We start from the raw sequence: 19540 nt of genomic DNA, 5'->3' as shown, positions 1-19540 counted from the left end.
CATATAGCAAGCCATGTGCGGGACGTCATCAGAGGTGCAGTAATCCTACGCTACGGAGGAGGACATGTCTTAACTACCAAACACAGACATATAGCATGCCATGTGCGGGACGTCATCAGAGGTGCAGTAATCCTACGCTACGGAGGCGGACATTTCTTAACAACGAAACGCAGACATATAGCATGCCATGTGCGGGACGTCATCAGAGGTGCAGTTTCCTACGCTACGGAGGCGGACATTTCTTAACTACAAAACACAGACATATAGCATGCCATGTGCGGGACGTCATCAGAGGTGCAGTAATCCTACGCTACGGAGGCGGACATTTCTTAACTACCAAACACAGACATATAGCATGCCATGTGCGGGACGTCATCAGAGGTGCAGTAATCCTACGCTACGGAGGCGGACATGTCTTAACTACAAAACGCAGACATATAGCATGCCATGTGCGGGACGTCATCAGAGGTGCAGTAATCCTACGCTACGGAGGCGGACATTTCTTAACTACCAAACACAGATGTAGCGCATGCCATGTGCGGGACGTCATCAGAGGTGCAGTAATCCTACGCTACGGAGGCGGACATTTCTTAACTACCAAACAGACATATAGCATGCCATGTGCGGGACGTCATCAGAGGTGCAGTAATCCTATGCTACGGAGGCGGACATTTCTTAACTACCGCACGACTTTGATTTAAAGTTATCAGGTTTTTTTATGGTTCCGTATTGAACTGAGAATAACAAAGCTTTGAAGAAAACTTAATGGTCTACCTATTCAATACACGACAATTTGTTGTTCAGATTAGGTTACAACATCATATTTATTTGGTACTAGTTTCAACGCTGATGTGCGTCATCTTCAGCCGATCGTGGAATCGGTTAATCGTACAAGAATTACATACAGACAATATGATATGCAAGTTACAACAAGTTCTTGAAGAACAATTTGCTTTTATCCAATATCAAGTTGTGACTAAAAGTCAACCCAGGACTTCCAAGTTCACAACTTGGAAGATGTTCAGTTCACAATGTGTTACATTCGACTCTAAAGAACTTACTTGTTGAAAATGAAGATTAACATAGCCCTTATTGTCAATTTATTTAGGAACTTTTCATTAATTTAAGAGTATTGTTTTAGTGATATGTAACTTGTATTTTATATTGTGTATATGTAATTCTTGTATGATTGTCCGTTTCCACGGTCGGCTGAAGATGACGCACATCAGCGTCGATACTAGTACTGAATTTATAATATGTTGTAACTTAATCTGAACAACAAATTGTATTGTGTTTGAATAGGTAGACCTTTAAGCATGACTTTGACATGTGTTTTCATTGCGCGGGTTGTATGGAAGAAACTATTCACAAGTTTGTGTGATGTCATCAGAGCTGCAGCAAGACTTGCGCCCGCTTTGAAGCGAATTACTTTGGGGGGGCCTTACATGAGAGTCTATTTTTTCCCTCCCCCTTTTTGCTTCTCTTGAAAAGCCGGGGGGTCTAAAACACTAGTAAATACGGTATTTGAGGTCATCAGTTTTTTAGGAGCTAGTGCTTCTATATACCGGGTAATGCATCTAACTGAGTGGCTGGGAATTCTGTTAGTTACAAAAGTTGGAAGGGAAAGATCACAGATCATACATTATTATCCTGCTTACAGTATACACAGTAGTTCCTCTCATCTGTTGGCTGCAGGCACACCCAGCTTATCTGCCTCCTGTTAGATCACAGATCATACATTATTATCCTGCTTACAGTATACACAGTAGTTCCTCTCATCTGTTGGCTGCAGGCACACCCAGCTTATCTGCCTCCTGTTAGATCACAGATCATACATTATTATCCTGCTTACAGTATACACAGTAGTTCCTCTCATCTGTTGGCTGCAGGCACACCCAGCTTATCTGCCTCCTGTTAGATCACAGATCATACATTATTATCCTGCTTACAGTATACACAGCAGTTCCTCTCATCTGTTGGCTGCAGGCACACCCAGCTTATCTGCCCCCTGTTAGATCACAGAACATACATTATTATCCTGCTTACAGTATACACAGCAGTTCCTCTCATCTGTTGGCTGCAGGCACACCCAGCTTATCTGCCCCCTGTTAGATCACAGATCATACATTATTATCCTGCTTACAGTATACACAGCAGTTCCTCTCATCTGTTGGCTGCAGGCACACCCAGCTTATCTGCCCCCTGTTAGATCACAGAACATACATTACTATCCTGCTTACAGTTTGCACAGTGAGTTCCTCTCACCTGTTGGCTGCAGGCGCACCCAGCTTATCTGCCTCCTGTTATATCAGAGATCATACATTATTATCCTGCTTACAGAATACACAGCAGTTCCTCTCATCTGTTGGCTGCAGGCACACCCAGCTTATCTGCCCCCTGTTAGATCACAGATCATACATTATTATCCTGCTTACAATAAACACAGCTGTTCCTCTCATCTGTTGGCTGCAGGCGCTCCCAGCTTATCTGCCTCCTGTTAGATCACAGATCATACATTATTATCCTGCTTACAGTATACACAGTGAGTTCCTCTCATCTGTTGGCTGTAGGCACTCCCAGCTTATCTGCCCCCTGTTAGATCAGAGATCATACATTATTATCCTGCTTACAGTATACATAGTGAGTTCCTCTCACCTGTTGGCTGCAGTTGCACCAAGCTTATCTGCCCCCTGTTAGATCACAGATCATACATTATTATCCTGCTTACAGTATACACAGCAGTTCCTCTCATCTGTTGGCTGCAGGCACACCCAGCTTATCTGCCTCCTGTTAGATCACAGATCATACATTATTATCCTGCTTACAGTATACACAGTGAGTTCCTATCACATGTTGGATGCAGGCGCACCCAGCTTATCCGCCTCCTGTTAGATCACAGATCATATATTATTATCCTGCTTACAATATACATAGCTGTCCTCTCATCTGTTGGCTGCAGGCGCACCCAGTTTATCTGCCTCCTGTTAGATCACAGATCATACATTATTATCCTGCTTACAGTATACTCAGCGAGTTCCTCTCACCCGTTGGCTGCAGGCACTTCCAGCTTATCTGCCCCCTGTTAGATCAGAGATCATACATTATTATCCTGCTTCCAGTATACTTAGTGAGTTCCTCTCACCTGTTGGCTGCAGTCGCACCCAGCTTATCTGCCTCCTGTTAGATCACAGATCATACATTATTATCCTGCTTACACTATACATAGTGAGTTCCTCTCACCCGTTGGCTGCAGGCACACCCAGCTTATCTGCCTCCTGTGAGATCACAGATCATACATTATCATCCTGCTCACAATATACACAGTGAGTTCCTCTCATCTGTTGGCTGCAGGCGCACCCAGCTTATCTGCCTCCTGTTAAATCACAGATCATACATTATTATCCTGCTTACACTATACATAGTGAGTTCCTCTCACCTGTTGGCTGCAGTCGCACCCAGCTTATCTGCCCCCTGTTAGATCACAGATCATACATTATTATCCTGCTTACAATATACACAGCTGTTCATGTCATCTGTTGGCTGCAGGCGCACCCAGCTTATCTGCCTCCTGTTAGATCACAGATCATACATTATTATCCTGCTTACACTATACATAGTGAGTTCCTCTCACCCGTTGGCTGCAGGCACACCCAGCTTATCTGCCTCCTGTGAGATCACAGATCATACATTATTATCCTGCTTACAGTATACTCAGCGAGTTCCTCTCACCCGTTGGCTGCAGGCGCACCCAGCTTATCTGCCCCCTGTTAGATCACAGATCATACATTATTATCCTGCTTACAGTATACACAGTGAGTTCCTCTCATCTGTTGGCTGCAGGCACTCCCAGCTTATCTGCCTCCTGTTAGATCACAGATCATACATTATTATCCTGCTTACAGTATACATAGTGAGTTCCTCTCACCTGTTGGCTGCAGGCACACCCAGCTTATCTGTCCCCTATTAGATGACAGATCATACATTATTATCCTGCTTACAATATATACAGCTGTTCATCTCACCTGTTGGCTGCTGGTGCTCCCAGCTTATCTGGCCCCTGTTAGATCACAGATCATACATTATTATCCTGCTTACAATATATACAGCTGTTCATCTCACCTGTTGGCTGCAGTCGCACCCAGCTTATCTGCCCCCTGTTAGATCACAGATCATACATTATTATTCTGCTTACAGTATACACAGTGAGTTCCTCTCATCTGTTGGCTGCAGGCACTCCCAGCTTATCTGCCTCCTGTTAGATCACAGATCATACATTATTATCCTGCTTACAGTATACACAGTGAGTTCCTCTCACCTGTTGGCTGCTGGTGCTCCCAGCGTATCTGCCTCCTGTTAGATCACAGATCATACATTATTATCCTGCTTACAGTATACATAGTGAGTTCCTCTCACCTGTTGGCTGCTGGTGCTCCCAGCTTATCTGCCCCCTGTTAGATCACAGATCATACATTATTATCCTGCTTACAGTATACATAGTGAGTTCCTCTCACCTGTTGGCTGCAGGCACACCCAGCTTATTTGCCTCCTGTGAGATCACAGATCATACATTATCATCCTGCTCACAATATACACAGCGAGTTCCTCTCACCTGTTGGCTGCAGGCGCACCCAGCTTATCTGCCTCCTTTTAGATCACAGAACATACATTATTATCCTGCTTTCAGTATACACAGTGAGTTCCTCTCATCTGTTGGCTGCAGGCACTCCCAGCTTATCTGCCTCCTGTTAGATCACAGATCATACACTATTATCCTGCTTACAGTATACATAGCGAGTTCCTCTCATCTGTTGGCTGCAGGCACACCCAGCTTATGTGCCCCCTGTTAGACCACAGATCATATATTATTATCCTGCTTACAGTATACATAGTGAGTTCCTCTCATCTGTTGGCTGCAGACACTCCCAGCTTATCTGCCCCCTGTTAGATCACAGATCATACATTATTATCCTGCTTACAGTATACATAGTGAGTTCTTCTCATCTGTTGGCTGCAGGCACACCCAGATTATCTGCCCCCTGTTAGATCACAGATCATACATTATTATCCTGCTTACAGTATACATAGTGAGTTCTCATCTGTTGGCTGCAGGCGCACCCAGCTTATCTGCCTCCTGTTAGATCACAGATCATACATTATTATCCTGTTTACAGTATACATAGTGAGTTCCTCTCATCTGTTGGCTGCAGGCACATCCAGCTTATCTGCCCCCTGTTAGATCACAGATCATACATTATTATCCTGCTTACAGTATACATAGTGAGTTCCTCTCATCTGTTGGCTGCAGGCACTCCCAGCTTATCTGCCCCCTGTTAGATCACAGATCATACATTATTATCCTGCTTACAGTATACATAGTGAGTTCCTCTCATCTGTTGGCTGCAGACACACCCAGCTTATCTGCCTCCTGTTAGATCACAGATCATACATTATTATCCTGCTTACAGTATACATAGTGAGTTCCTCTCATCTGTTGGCTGCAGGCACACCCAGCTTATCTGCCTCCTGTTAGATCACAGATCATACATTATTATCCTGCTTACAGTATACATAGTGAGTTCCTCTCATCTGTTGGCTGCAGGCACACCCAGCTTATCTGCCCCCTGTTAGATCACAGATCATACATTATTATCCTGCTTACAATATACACAACTGTTCATCTCACCTGTTGGCTGCTGGTGCTCCCAGCTTATCTGCCTCCTGTTAGATCACAGATCATACATTATTATTCTGCTTACAGTATACACAGTGAGTTCCTCTCATCTGTTGGCTGCAGGCGCACCCAGCTTATCTGCCTCCTGTTAGATCACAGATCATACATTATTATCCTGCTTACAATATACACAACTGTTCCTCTCACCTGTTGGCTGCTGGTGCTCCCAGCTTATCTGCCTCCTGTTAGATCACAGATCATACATTATTTTCCTGCTTACAGTTTGCATAGTGAGTTCCTCTCATCTGTTGGCTGCAGGCGCACCCAGCTTATCTGCCTCCTGTTAGATCACAGATCATACATTATTATCCTGCTTACAGTATACATAGTGAGTTCCTCTCATCTGTTGGCTGCAGGCACACCCAGCTTATCTGCCTCCCGTTAGATCACAGATCATACATTATTATCCTGCTTACAATATACACAGCTGTTCATCTCACCTGTTGGCTGCTGGTGCTCCCAGCTTATCCGCCTCCTGTTAGATCACAGATCATACGTTATTATCCTGCTTACAGTATACATAGTGAGTTCCTCTCATCTGTTGGCTGCAGTCACACCCAGCTTATCTGCCTCCTGTTAGATCACAGATCATACATTATTATCCTGCTTACAGTATACATAGTGAGTTCCTCTCATCTGTTGGCTGCAGGCACACCCAGCTTATCTGCCTCCTGTTAGATCACAGATCATGCATTATTATCCTGCTTACAGTATACACAGTGAGTTCCTCTCATCTGTTGGCTGCAGGCACACCCAGCTTATCTGCCTCCTGTTAGATCACAGATCATACATTATTATCCTGCTTACAATATACACAGCTCTTCCTGTCATCTGTTGGCTGCAGGCACACCCAGCTTATCTGCCTCCTGTTAGATCACAGATCATACATTATTATCCTGCTTACAATATACACAGCTGTTCCTGTCATCTGTTGGCTGCAGGCACACCCAGCTTATCTGCCTCCTGTTAGATCACAGATCATACATTATTATCCTGCTTACAATATACACAGCTGTTCATCTCACCTGTTGGCTGGAGGCACACCCAGCTTATCTGCCTCCTGTTAGATCACAGATCATACATTATTATCCTGCTTACAGTATACATAGTGAGTTCCTCTCATCTGTTGGCTGCAGGCACACCCAGCTTATCTGCCTCCTGCTAGATCACAGATCATACATTATTATCCTGCTTACAGTATACATAGTGAGTTCCTCTCACCTGTTGGCTGCATTCACACCCAGCTTATCTGCCTCCTGTTAGATCACAGATCATACATTATTATCCTGCTTACAGTATACACAGTGAGTTCCTCTCACCTGTTGGCTGCAGGCACACCCAGCTTATCTGCCTCCTGTTAGATCACAGATCATACATTATTATCCTGCTTACAATATACACAGCTGTTCATCTCACCTGTTGGCTGCTGGTGCTCCCAGCTTATCTGCCCCCTGTTAGATCACAGATCATACATTATTATCCTGCTTACAGTATACATAGTGAGTTCCTCTCATCTGTTGGCTGCAGGTGCACCCAGCTTATCTGCGCCTGTTAGTTCACAGATCATACATTATTATCCTGCTTACAGTATACACAGTGAGTTCCTCTCACCTGTTGGCTGCAGGCACACCCAGCTTATCTGCCTCCTGTTAGATCACAGATCATACATTATTATCCTGCTTACAGTATACATAGTGAGTTCCTCTCACCTGTTGGCTGCAGGCGCACCCAGCTTATCTGCCTCCTGTTAATTCACAGATCATACATTATTATCCTGCTTACAGTATACACAGTGAGTTCCTTTCACCTGTTGGCTGCAGGCGCACCCAGCTTATCTGCCCCCTGTTAGATCACAGATCGTACATTATTATCCTGCTTACAATATACAAAGCTGTTCATCTCACCTGTTGGCTGCTGGTGCTCCCAGCTTATCTGCCCCCTGTTAGATCACAGATCATACATTATTATCCTGCTTGCAATATACACAGCTGTTCCTCTCACCTGTTGGCTGCAGGCACTCCCAGCTTATCTGCCTCCTGTTAGAGCACAGATCGTACATTATTATCCTGCTTACAGTATACTCAGCGAGTTCCTCTCACCCGTTGGCTGCAGGCGCACTCAATTTATCTGCCCCCTGTTAGATCACAGATCATACATTATTATCCTGCTTACAGTATACTCAGCGAGTTCCTCTCACCCGTTGGCTGCAGGCGCACTCAGCTTATCTGCCCCCTGTTAGATCACAGATCATACATTATTATCCTGCTTACAGTATACATAGTGAGTTCCTCTCACCTGTTGGCTGCAGGCACACCCAGCTTATCTATCCCCTATTAGATGACAGATCATACATTATTATCCTGCTTACAGTATACACAGTGAGTTCCTCTCACCTGTTGGCTGCTGGTGCTCCCAGCTTATCTGCCCCCTGTTAGATCACAGATCATACATTATTATCCTGCTTACAGTATACATAGTGAGTTCCTCTTACCTGTTGGCTGCAGGCACACCCAGCTTATCTGCCTCCTGTTAGATCACAGATCATACATTATTATCCTGCTTACGGTATACACAGTGAGTTCCTCTCACCTGTTGGCTGCATTCACACCCAGCTTATCCGCCTCCTGTTAGATCACAGATCATACATTATTATCCTGCTTACAGTATGCACAGAGAGTTCCTCTCATCTGTTGGTTGCAGGCACACCCAGCTTATCTGCCTCCTGTTAGATCACAGATCATAGATTATTATCCTGCTTACAATATACACAGCTGTTCATCTCACCTGTTGGCTGCTGGTGCTCCCAGCTTATCTGCCCCCTTATAGATCACAGATCATACATTATTATCCTGCTTACAGTATACATAGTGAGTTCTTCTCACCTGTTGGCTGCTGGTGCTGCTAGCTTATCTGCCCCCTGTTAGATCACAGATCATACATTATTATCCTGCTTACAGTATACATAGTGTGTTCCTCTCATCTGTTGGCTGCAGGCGCACCCAGCTTATCTGCCTCCTGTTAGTTCACAGATCATACATTATTATCCTGCTTACAGTATACTCAGCGAGTTCCTCTCATCTGTTGGCTGCAGGCGCACCCAGCTTATCTGCCTCCTGTTAGATCACAGATCATACATTATTATCCTGCTCACAGTATACATAATGAGTTCCTCTCACCTGTTGGCTGCAGGCGCACCCAGCTTACTTGCCTCCTGTTAGATCACAGATCATACATTATTATCCTGCGTACAGTATACATAGTGAGTTCCTCTCACCTGTTGGCTGCAGGTGCACCCAGCTTATCTGCCTCCTGTTAGATCACAGATCATACATTATTATCCTGCTTACAGTATACACAGTGAGTTCCTCTCATCTGTTGGCTGCAGGCGAACCCAGCTTATCTGCCTCCTGTTAGATCACAGATCATACATTATTATCCTGCTTACAGTATACATAGTGAGTTCCTCTCACCTGTTGGCTGCAGGCGCACCCAGCTTATCTGCCCCCTGTTAGATCACAGATCATACATTATTATCCTGCTTATAATATACACAGCTGTTCATCTCACCTGTTGGCTGCTGGTGCTCCCAGCTTATCTGCCCCCTTATAGATCACAGATCATACATTATTATCCTGCTTACAGTATACATAGTGAGTTCTTCTCACCTGTTGGCTGCTGGTGCTGCTAGCTTATCTGCCCCCTGTTAGATCACAGATCATACATTATTATCCTGCTTACAGTATACATAGTGTGTTCCTCTCATCTGTTGGCTGCAGGCGCACCCAGCTTATCTGCCTCCTGTTAGTTCACAGATCATACATTATTATCCTGCTTACAGTATACTCAGCGAGTTCCTCTCATGTGTTGGCTGCAGGCGCACCCAGCTTATCTGCCTCCTGTTAGATCACAGATCATACATTATTATCCTGCTCACAGTATACATAATGAGTTCCTCTCACCTGTTGGCTGCAGGCGCACCCAGCTTACTTGCCTCCTGTTAGATCACAGATCATACATTATTATCCTGCTTACAGTATACATAGTGAGTTCCTCTCACCTGTTGGCTGCAGGTGCACCCAGCTTATCTGCCTCCTGTTAGATCACAGATCATACATTATTATCCTGCTTACAGTATACACAGTGAGTTCCTCTCATCTGTTGGCTGCAGGCGAACCCAGCTTATCTGCCTCATGTTAGATCACAGATCATACATTATTATCCTGCTTACAGTATACATAGTGAGTTCCTCTCACCTGTTGGCTGCAGGCGCACCCATTTTATCTGCCCCCTGTTAGATCACAGATCATACATTATTATCCTGCTTATAATATACACAGCTGTTCATCTCACCTGTTGGCTGCTGGTGCTCCCAGCTTATCTGCCCCCTGTTAGATCACAGATCATACATTATTATCCTGCTTATAATATACACAGCTGTTCATCTCACCTGTTGGCTGCTGGTGCTCCCGGCTTATCTGCCCCCTGTTAAATCACAGATCATACATTATTATCCTGCTTACAATATACACAGTGAGTTCCTCTCATCTGTTGGCTGCAGGCGCACCCAGCTTATCTGCCTCCTGTTAGATCACAGATCATAGATTATCATCCAGCTTACAGTATACTCAGCGAGTTCCTCTCATCTGTTGTCTGCAGGCGCACCCAGCTTATCTGCCTCCTGTTAGATCACAGATCATACATTATTATCCTGCTTACAGTTTGCATAGTGAGTTCCTCTCATCTGTTGGCTGCAGGCGCACCCAGCTTATCTGCCTCCTGTTAGATCACAGATCATAGATTATTATCCTGCTTACAATATACACAGGTGTTCATCTCACCTGTTGGCTGCAGGCGCACCCAGCTTATCTGCCTCCTGTTAGATCACAGATCATAGATTATCATCCTGCTTACAGTTTGCATAGTGAGTTCCTCTCACCTGTTGGCTGCTGGCGCAACCAACTTATCTGTCCCCTGTTAGATCACAGATCATGCATTATTATCCTGCTTACAGTATACATAGTGAGTTCCTCTCATCTTTTGGCTGCAGGCACACCCAGCTTATCTGCCTCCTGTTATATCACAGATCATACATTATTATCCTGCTTACAATATACACAGCTGTTCATCTCACCTGTTGGCTGCTGGTGCTCCCAGCTTATCTGCCCCCTGTTAGATCACAGGTCATACATTATTATCCTGCTTACAATATACACAGTGAGTTCCTCTCATCTGTTGGCTGCAGGCGCACCCAGCTTATCTGCCTCCAGTTAGATCACAGATCATAGATTATCATCCTGCTTACAATATACACAGCTGTTCATCTCACCTGTTGGCTGCAGGCGCACCCAGCTTATCTGCCTCCAGTTAGATCACAGATCATAGATTATTATCCTGCTTACAATATACACAGCTGTTCATCTCACCTGTTGGCTGCAGGCGCACCCAGCTTATCTGCCTCCAGTTAGATCACAGATCATAGATTATCATCCTGCTTACAATATACTCAGCGAGTTCCTCTCATCTGTTGGCTGCAGGCGCACCCAGCTTATCTGCCTCCTGTTAGATCACAGATCCTACATTATTATCCTGCTTACAGTTTGCATAGTGAGTTCCTCTCATCTGTTGGCTGCAGGTGCATCCAGCTTATCTGCCTCCTGTTAGATCACAGATCATACATTATTATCCTGCTTACAATATACACAGCTGTTCATCTCACCTGTTGGCTGCAGGCGCACCCAGCTTATCTGCCTCCTGTTAGATCACAGATCATAGATTATCATCCTGCTTACAGTTTGCATAGTGAGTTCCTCTCACTTGTTGGCTGCTGGCACAACCAACTTATCTGCCCCCTGTTAGATCACAGATCATACATTATTATCCTGCTGACAATATACATAGTGAGTTCCTCTCATCTTTTGGCTGCAGGCACACCCAGCTTATCTGCCTCCTGTTAGATCACAGATCATACATTATTATCCTGCTTACAGTATACACAGCTGTTCATCTCACCTGTTGGCTGCTGGTGCTCCCAGATTATCTGCCCCCTGTTAGATCACAGATCATACATTATTATCCTGCTTACAGTTTGCATAGTGAGTTCCTCTCACCTGTTGGCTGCTGGCGCAACCAACTTATCTGCCCCCTGTTAGATCACAGATCATAGATTATTATCCTGCTTACAGTATGCATAGTGAGTTCCTCTCATCTTTTGGCTGCAGGCACACCCAGCTTATCTGCCTCGTGTTAGATCACAGATCATACATTATTATCGTGCTTATAATATATACAGCTGTTCATCTCACCTGTTGGCTGCTGGTGCTCCCAGCTTATCTGCCCACTGTTAGATCACAGATCATACATTATTATCCTGCTTACAGTATACACGGCTGTTCCTCTCATCTTTTGGCTGCTGGTGCTCCCAGCTTATCTGCCCCCTGTTAGATCACAGATCATACATTATTATCCTGCTTACAGTTTGCATAGTGAGTTCCTCTCACCTGTTGGCTGCTGGCGCAACCAACTTATCTGCCCCCTGTTAGATCACAGATCATACATTATTATCTTGCTTACAATATACACAGCTGTTCCTCTCACCTGTTGGCTGCAGGCACACCCAGCTTATCTGCCCCCTGTTAGATCACAGATCATACATTATTATCCTGCTTACAGTATACACAGTGAGTTCCTCTCATCTGTTGGCTGCAGGCGAACCCAGCTTATCGGCCTCCTGTTAGATCACGGATCATACATTATTATCCTGCTTACAGTATACACAGTGAGTTCCTCTCACCTGTTGGCTGCAGGCACACCCAGCTTATCTGCCTGCTGTTAGATCACAGATCATACATTATTATCCTGCTTATAATATATACAGCTGTTCATCTCACCTGTTGGCTGCTGGTGCTCCCAGCCTATCTGCCTCCTGTTAGATCACAGATCATCCATTATTATCCTGCTTACAGTTTGCATAGTGAGTTCCTCTCATCTTTTGGCTGCAGGCACACCCAGCTTATCTGCCTCCTGTTAAATCACAGATCATACATTATCATCCTCCTTACAGTATACTCAGCGAGTTCCTCTCATCTGTTGGCTGCAGGCACACCCAGCTTATCTGCCCCCCGTTAGATCACAGATCATACATTATTATCCTGCTTACAGTATACACAGCTGTTCATCTCACCTGTTGGCTGCTGGTGCTCCCAGCTTATCTGCCCCCTGTTAGATCACAGATCATACATTATTATCCTGCTTACAGTATACACAGTGAGTTCCTCTCACCTGTTGGCTGCAGGCACACCCAGCTTATCTGCCTCCTGTTAGATCACAGATCATACATTATCATCCTCCTTACAGTATACACAGTGAGTTCCTCTCACCTGTTGGCTGCAGGCGCACCCAGCTTATCTGCCTCCTGTTAATTCACAGATCATACATTATTATCCTGCTTACAGTATACTCAGCGAGTTCCCCTCACCTGTTATCTGCATTCACACCCAGCTTATCTGCCCCCTGTTAGATCACAGATCATACATTATCATCCTGCTTACAGTATACTCATCGAATTCCTCTCACCTGTTGGCTGCATTCACACCCAGCTTATCTGCCCCCTGTTAGATCACAGATCATACATTATTATCCTGCTTACAGTATACATAGTGAGTTCCTCTCACCTGTTGGCTGCTGGTGCTGCTACCTTATCTGCCCCCTGTTAGATCACAGATCATACATTATTATCCTGCTTACTGTATACTCAGTGAGTTCCTCTCATCTGTTGGCTGCAGGCACACCCAGCTTATCTGCCGCCTGTTAGATCACAGATCATACATTATTATCCTGCTTACGATATACACAGCTGTTCCTCTCACCTGTTGGCTGCAGGCGCACCCAGCTTATCTGCCTCCTGTTAGATCACAGATCATACATTATTATCCTGCTTACAGTATACACAGTGAGTTCCTCTCATCTGTTGGCTGCAGGCGCACGCAGCTTATCTGCCTCCTGTTAGATCACAGATCATACATTATTATCCTGCTTACAGTATACTCAGCGAGTTCCTCTCATCTGTTGGCTGGAGGCACACCCAGCTTATCTGCCTCCTGTTAATTCACAGATCATACATTATTATCCTGCTTACAGTATACACAGCTGTTCATCTCACCTGTTGGCTGCTGGTGCTCCCAGCTTATCTGCCCCCTGTTAGATCACAGATCATACATTATTATCCTGCTTACAGTATACACAGTGAGTTCCTCTCATCTGTTGGCTGCAGGCGCACGCAGCTTATCTGCCTCCTGTTAGATCACAGATCATACATTATTATCCTGCTTACAGTTTGCATAGTGAGTTCCTCTCATCTGTTGGCTGCAGGCGCACGCAGCTTATCTGCCTCCTGTTAGATCACAGATCATACATTATTATCCTGCTTACAGTATACATAGTGAGTTCCTCTCACCTGTTGGCCGCAGACACTCCCAGCTTATCTGCCTCCTGTTAGATCACAGATCATACATTATTATCCTGCTTACAGTATACATAGTGAGTTCCTCTCACCTGTTGGCTGCTGGTGCTGCTAGCTTATCTGCCCCCTGTTAGATCACAGATCATACATTATTATCCTGCTTACAGTATACTCAGTGAGTTCCTCTCATCTGTTGGCTGCAGGCACACCCAGCTTATCTGCCGCCTGTTAGATCACAGATCATACATTATTATCCTGCTTACGATATACACAGTAGTTCCTCTCACCTGTTGGCTGCAGGCGCACCCAGCTTATCTGCCTCCTGTTAGATCACAGATCATACATTATTATCCTGCTTACAGTATACACAGTGAGTTCCTCTCATCTGTTGGCTGCAGGCGCACGCAGCTTATCTGCCTCCTGTTAGATCACAGATCATACATTATTATCCTGCTTACAGTATACTCAGCGAGTTCCTCTCATCTGTTGGCTGGAGGCACACCCAGCTTATCTGCCTCCTGTTAATTCACAGATCATACATTATTATCCTGCTTACAGTATACACAGCTGTTCATCTCACCTGTTGGCTGCTGGTGCTCCCAGCTTATCTGCCCCCTGTTAGATCACAGATCATACATTATTATCCTGCTTACAGTATACACAGTGAGTTCCTCTCATCTGTTGGCTGCAGGCGAACGCAGCTTATCTGCCTCCTGTTAGATCACAGATCATACATTATTATCCTGCTTACAGTATACACAGTGAGTTCCTCTCATCTGTTGGCTGCAGGCGCACGCAGCTTATCTGCCTCCTGTTAGATCACAGATCATACATTATTATCCTGCTTACAGTATACTCAGCGAGTTCCTCTCATCTGTTGGCTGGAGGCACACCCAGCTTATCTGCCTCCTGTTAATTCACAGATCATACATTATTATCCTGCTTACAGTATACACAGCTGTTCATCTCACCTGTTGGCTGCTGGTGCTCCCAGCTTATCTGCCCCCTGTTAGATCACAGATCATACATTATTATCCTGCTTACAGTATACACAGTGAGTTCCTCTCATCTGTTGGCTGCAGGCGCACGCAGCTTATCTGCCTCCTGTTAGATCACAGATCATACATTATTATCCTGCTTACAGTATACACAGTGAGTTCCTCTCATCTGTTGGCTGCAGGCGCACGCAGCTTATCTGCCTCCTGTTAGATCACAGATCATACATTATTATCCTGCTTACAGTATACTCAGCGAGTTCCTCTCATCTGTTGGCTGGAGGCACACCCAGCTTACCTGCCTCCTGTTAATTCACAGATCATACATTATTATCCTGCTTACAGTATACACAGCTGTTCATCTCACCTGTTGGCTGCTGGTGCTCCCAGCTTATCTGCCCCCTGTTAGATCACAGATCATACATTATTATCCTGCTTACAGTATACACAGTGAGTTCCTCTCATCTGTTGGCTGCAGGCGCACGCAGCTTATCTGCCTCCTGTTAGATCACAGATCATACATTATTATCCTGCTTACAGTATACTCAGCGAGTTCCTCTCATCTGTTGGCCGCAGACACTCCCAGCTTATCTGCCCCCTGTTAGATCACAGATCATACATTATTATCCTGCTTACAGTATACATAGTGAGTTCCTCTCACCTGTTGGCCGCAGACACTCCCAGCTTATCTGCCTCCTGTTAGATCACAGATCATACATTATTATCCTGCTTACAGTATACATAGTGAGTTCCTCTCACCTGTTGGCTGCAGGCGCACCCAGCTTATCTGCCTCCCGTTAACTCACCACTCTCCACTCTGTTGCATACCAACAGGGACGGCACTGTTCTCACTTATCCGTGCATGACATGAGATAACATTTCAAATTAAAACAAGTAGTAAGTAAGAGTTAAGAAAATAAACTTGTGACAGATGTTGGAAGTGTTCTCTTCCTGCACTCACACATTTTTGGCGTTGTCATAGAAAACTCTGTTTCACACGCATAATTTAGTCTTCCGTAATTGAGGCTTGCTCTCTCCGGATTTCAATTTTAACATTTTAGTAGCCCATCATGCTGCGCTCTTTGAAACCTCGGCTTCTTGTACGAGTCGTCTTAGGGAGTTTTAGGCATATATTTTATTCTTTGTGCAATTTCATTTACTTTTCCTTCATTAAGTACACATTTTTTAACACTTTACTTCTTATCAAGTAAGGTACCAGTTCGTCTCAATTTTTTTACGAGTTTCCGCAGGGTCTCTCTGTGAAGGGCGTACGACTAGAAGTTGTGTTACACTCTGTTTTCACGTAAGTATCCCACTCGTACATGTGGAGCAACACTTGACAACTTGAGAACAATTGGAGGGACAGATCAACACTTATGCTGCGCTGTGTAACGGGAAGTAACGATTCTACGGGAGGCAGATAAATTGGGCGTGCCTGCCAGCCAACCAATGAGAGAAACTCACTATAGCTTATGCAAGGGGTAGACTTTCGAACATTGGTCTGCTTAGTTTATATTTACTTGTGATATAAGAGGTTGATGTTTCTTTTTTGCTTCTCAGAACCTGAAAGATGTCGACGTTCAGGAAGAAAGGATATGTACTACACCGTACCTGGAGAGCTGGTTTGTGTGAGTATATTAGTCATTAAATACAAAGAAATGTCTACCTTGTTGGCTGGTTTGAGGTGTTCAGATATGTCAGCCTTGATTTACTGGCACATGGAAGAACAGAACTTCTTTATACCCAGAAACTGTAAAATCATTAATATTACTAAAGCCGTGCGCGTAGAGGCGCGCGGCTGTGAGCTTGCATCTGGGAGATAGTAGGTTCGAATCCCACTATCGGCAGCCCTGAAGATGGTTTTCCGTGGTTTCCCATTTTCACACCAGGCAAATGCTGGGGCTGTACCTTAATTAAGGCCACGGCCGCTTCCTTCCAACTCCTAGGCCTTTCCTATACCCTCGTCGCCATAAGACCTATCTGTGTTGGTGCGACGTAAATCTCCTAGCAAAAAAAACAAAAAAAATAAAATTACTAAAATATATCCCGTGTGGAGCCAGCCTTATAAATATAGTCATGCATTCATGGAAGGTTATCTGACAGTTCTACTACAAGAGCTACGGCATCCCTTGTAGGTAATGCACCTAATCAACATGAAAACCATGCTATGGGCAGCAACAGCTAAACAAACTAGACCTCGCTTTCCGTCTTGCAAGAATCTTTGTTAGCAACTGTCTGGACGATACAGTGGGCTAGCAAAAGCTCTTGGAAACCTATGCATCGATGTGTGTACAGTATCAGAAACACGATAGAGTGGAAATACATCATACAACATTAGATGCGGTTACAAACTAATGGACATTAATACCTGTGGAACCACGAGCGGTGTTGCCATTGTTGTATCTGCAGAATTTGATGACAGTATCTGCAAAGTTCAGTGGTATGATGATCACCTGTGTCTATATTGCAAATGGCAGGGAAGTCATCTTTTCATTGCTTACATCCCACAGTCAGGCCAAACAACTTCCACCAAAATGGTCCCAGAAGATTACCTTATTATCGCTGGCACCATAAATGGCCATGAAGGTTGTAGGAAAGAATAGCATTCTTCCCACAGAGGACATAATATGGTGAAAAGGATGGCGACTGCCAGCAAATCCTTGATTTTGCTCAAGCTCATGACCTAGTGATCATGAACACCTGGTTTAAGAAGCTAATCACGTAATATAGCAACCCAGATTGATTGCATCCTTGTCAGATGTCAAGACCACCAAGAAGCGAACAAGGAGAATGGACTAGACCAATGGAGGCCACTCCCAGTGGAAGAGAGCTGGATGAAACTGAAGCGGGCTGCTGGTCATTCTGGGAACAGCAAAGCGGATCGATAGAAATGTGTGGCTTTAGAAGGATAAGATGCAGTACACATCAAAACGCTGCCTCTTCAGGATGTTTACAGAACAGCCTGTAGTAAAGCTACACGGTTTGCAGATCTCTATGCAAACTTCAGTGCGAGACATTTACAAAGTTGCTAAATCAAGACACCGCTCAGTGGAAGACGTCCATCAGTTCTACAGCGTCCGTGATGAAAATGATAAACTTGCTGCTTGATTGGAAAATATGCAATCCGATGCTGGCAAACTACTTCCTGAAGATCTCAACTGCCAATTCCAACCGCTTCTGTTGTCTAAGGGCCTGAGAAAGAAATGCAAGTCAAAGCTGTTATGAAGAAAATGAAGCTAGGAAATAAACTTTTGTCAGGATGCAGCACTGCTCTTCAACCAGGCGAAGTCCCACTAAGTGTACCACGTCTGCTACGTCACACTACAAAGTTCTTTTGAGAGTGTTCTAGACAAATGGAGTTGAGAAATACCATCAGAAAGACAAGCTGCTTCATATCTCATTCTTGGACCCCGAGAAGGCCTTCGATGGGGTACCACACAGCATTTCAAAAACATGATGTGCCAGAATAACTCGTCAACTGACAGTACCGAGGAGCTACATCCGAACTACTGCAGGCCTGCCCTATCATCACTCCTTTTCAACCTTGTGATGACCGGCATCAGCCATTACTGTACGCCGTTCTTTGCGGTGATGATTTCATGTTGGCTTCAGAGAACAAGCTGGATCAAACTGAGAACTCGAACGACAGGCTGACAAAATACGGCCTGCACCTCATCAAGAAGAAAACAGAGTACATGATGTCAGACACACAAGAAATGGGAGCCATGATCTTGGTTCCACAGTAGTAGGGAATGGCCATCGTACTGTTCACACGCTGTAGTTGTGATTGTGGACAGTGAACATCACTAAATTAGATCTTGTTTCCAATGACACCATCAGGTTTGGAGTTGCATTAATGCACAGAAAAATTGGCGAGAGCTGTTTCCGATGATTTGGGCACGTTTTACAAGCCAACACAATTGCCTACAGGTGGTCAGTAGAAGAGCAAGGGATGACACGCTACATAAAGATCTTGAGCGTTAATATAGATCTGGGTGTGGCGTGAGATAGAACGAAATAGAGTCAGTAGATCAATGACCTCGGTGGAATAAAGAATATTATTTCTTCACCGCACTCATCGTGATTCCAATGGTTTTTCTTTGGCAGTCTCAAATTATTGTTCAAAGGACAGAAGAGAGGAGGAAGACAGTCTGGATTTATTTAGTGTAAGTGTAATACAGATATCATCTTCTAAAGGCCTTGCCTTGTCTTTCTGTTTTTTATTTCAGTTCATGATAATTTTTACATTGTGTTATATTGTGCCATTTCTTCACCATCATTTTTCTTGATCTTTGTCTGGTTTTCTTCCCCAAGATCTTACCTTCAGTTATGTTTGTGTTAAATGACCTAAATAAA

General features: G+C 44.5%; 1 protein-coding gene across 1 annotated transcript in view; it reads left to right on the top strand.

Annotated features, from left to right (window-relative positions):
- Positions 1-19540, top strand: part of LOC137502727 (gastrula zinc finger protein xLCGF3.1-like) — a 69299-nt gene that overhangs the window by 32483 nt on the left and 17276 nt on the right. Inside the window, exon 4 of the mRNA XM_068229756.1 lies at positions 16745-16812. Coding sequence (XP_068085857.1) covers positions 16745-16812 — 68 coding nt within the window. The remainder of the gene's footprint in view (positions 1-16744; positions 16813-19540) is intronic.

This window comes from Anabrus simplex, chromosome 11 (genome assembly GCF_040414725.1).
Source record: "Anabrus simplex isolate iqAnaSimp1 chromosome 11, ASM4041472v1, whole genome shotgun sequence".
In the NCBI taxonomy this organism is placed as follows: domain Eukaryota; kingdom Metazoa; phylum Arthropoda; class Insecta; order Orthoptera; family Tettigoniidae; genus Anabrus; species Anabrus simplex.
The sequence above is the reverse complement of the archived record's forward strand: the minus strand, read 5'-3'. Positions and strand labels throughout refer to the sequence as shown.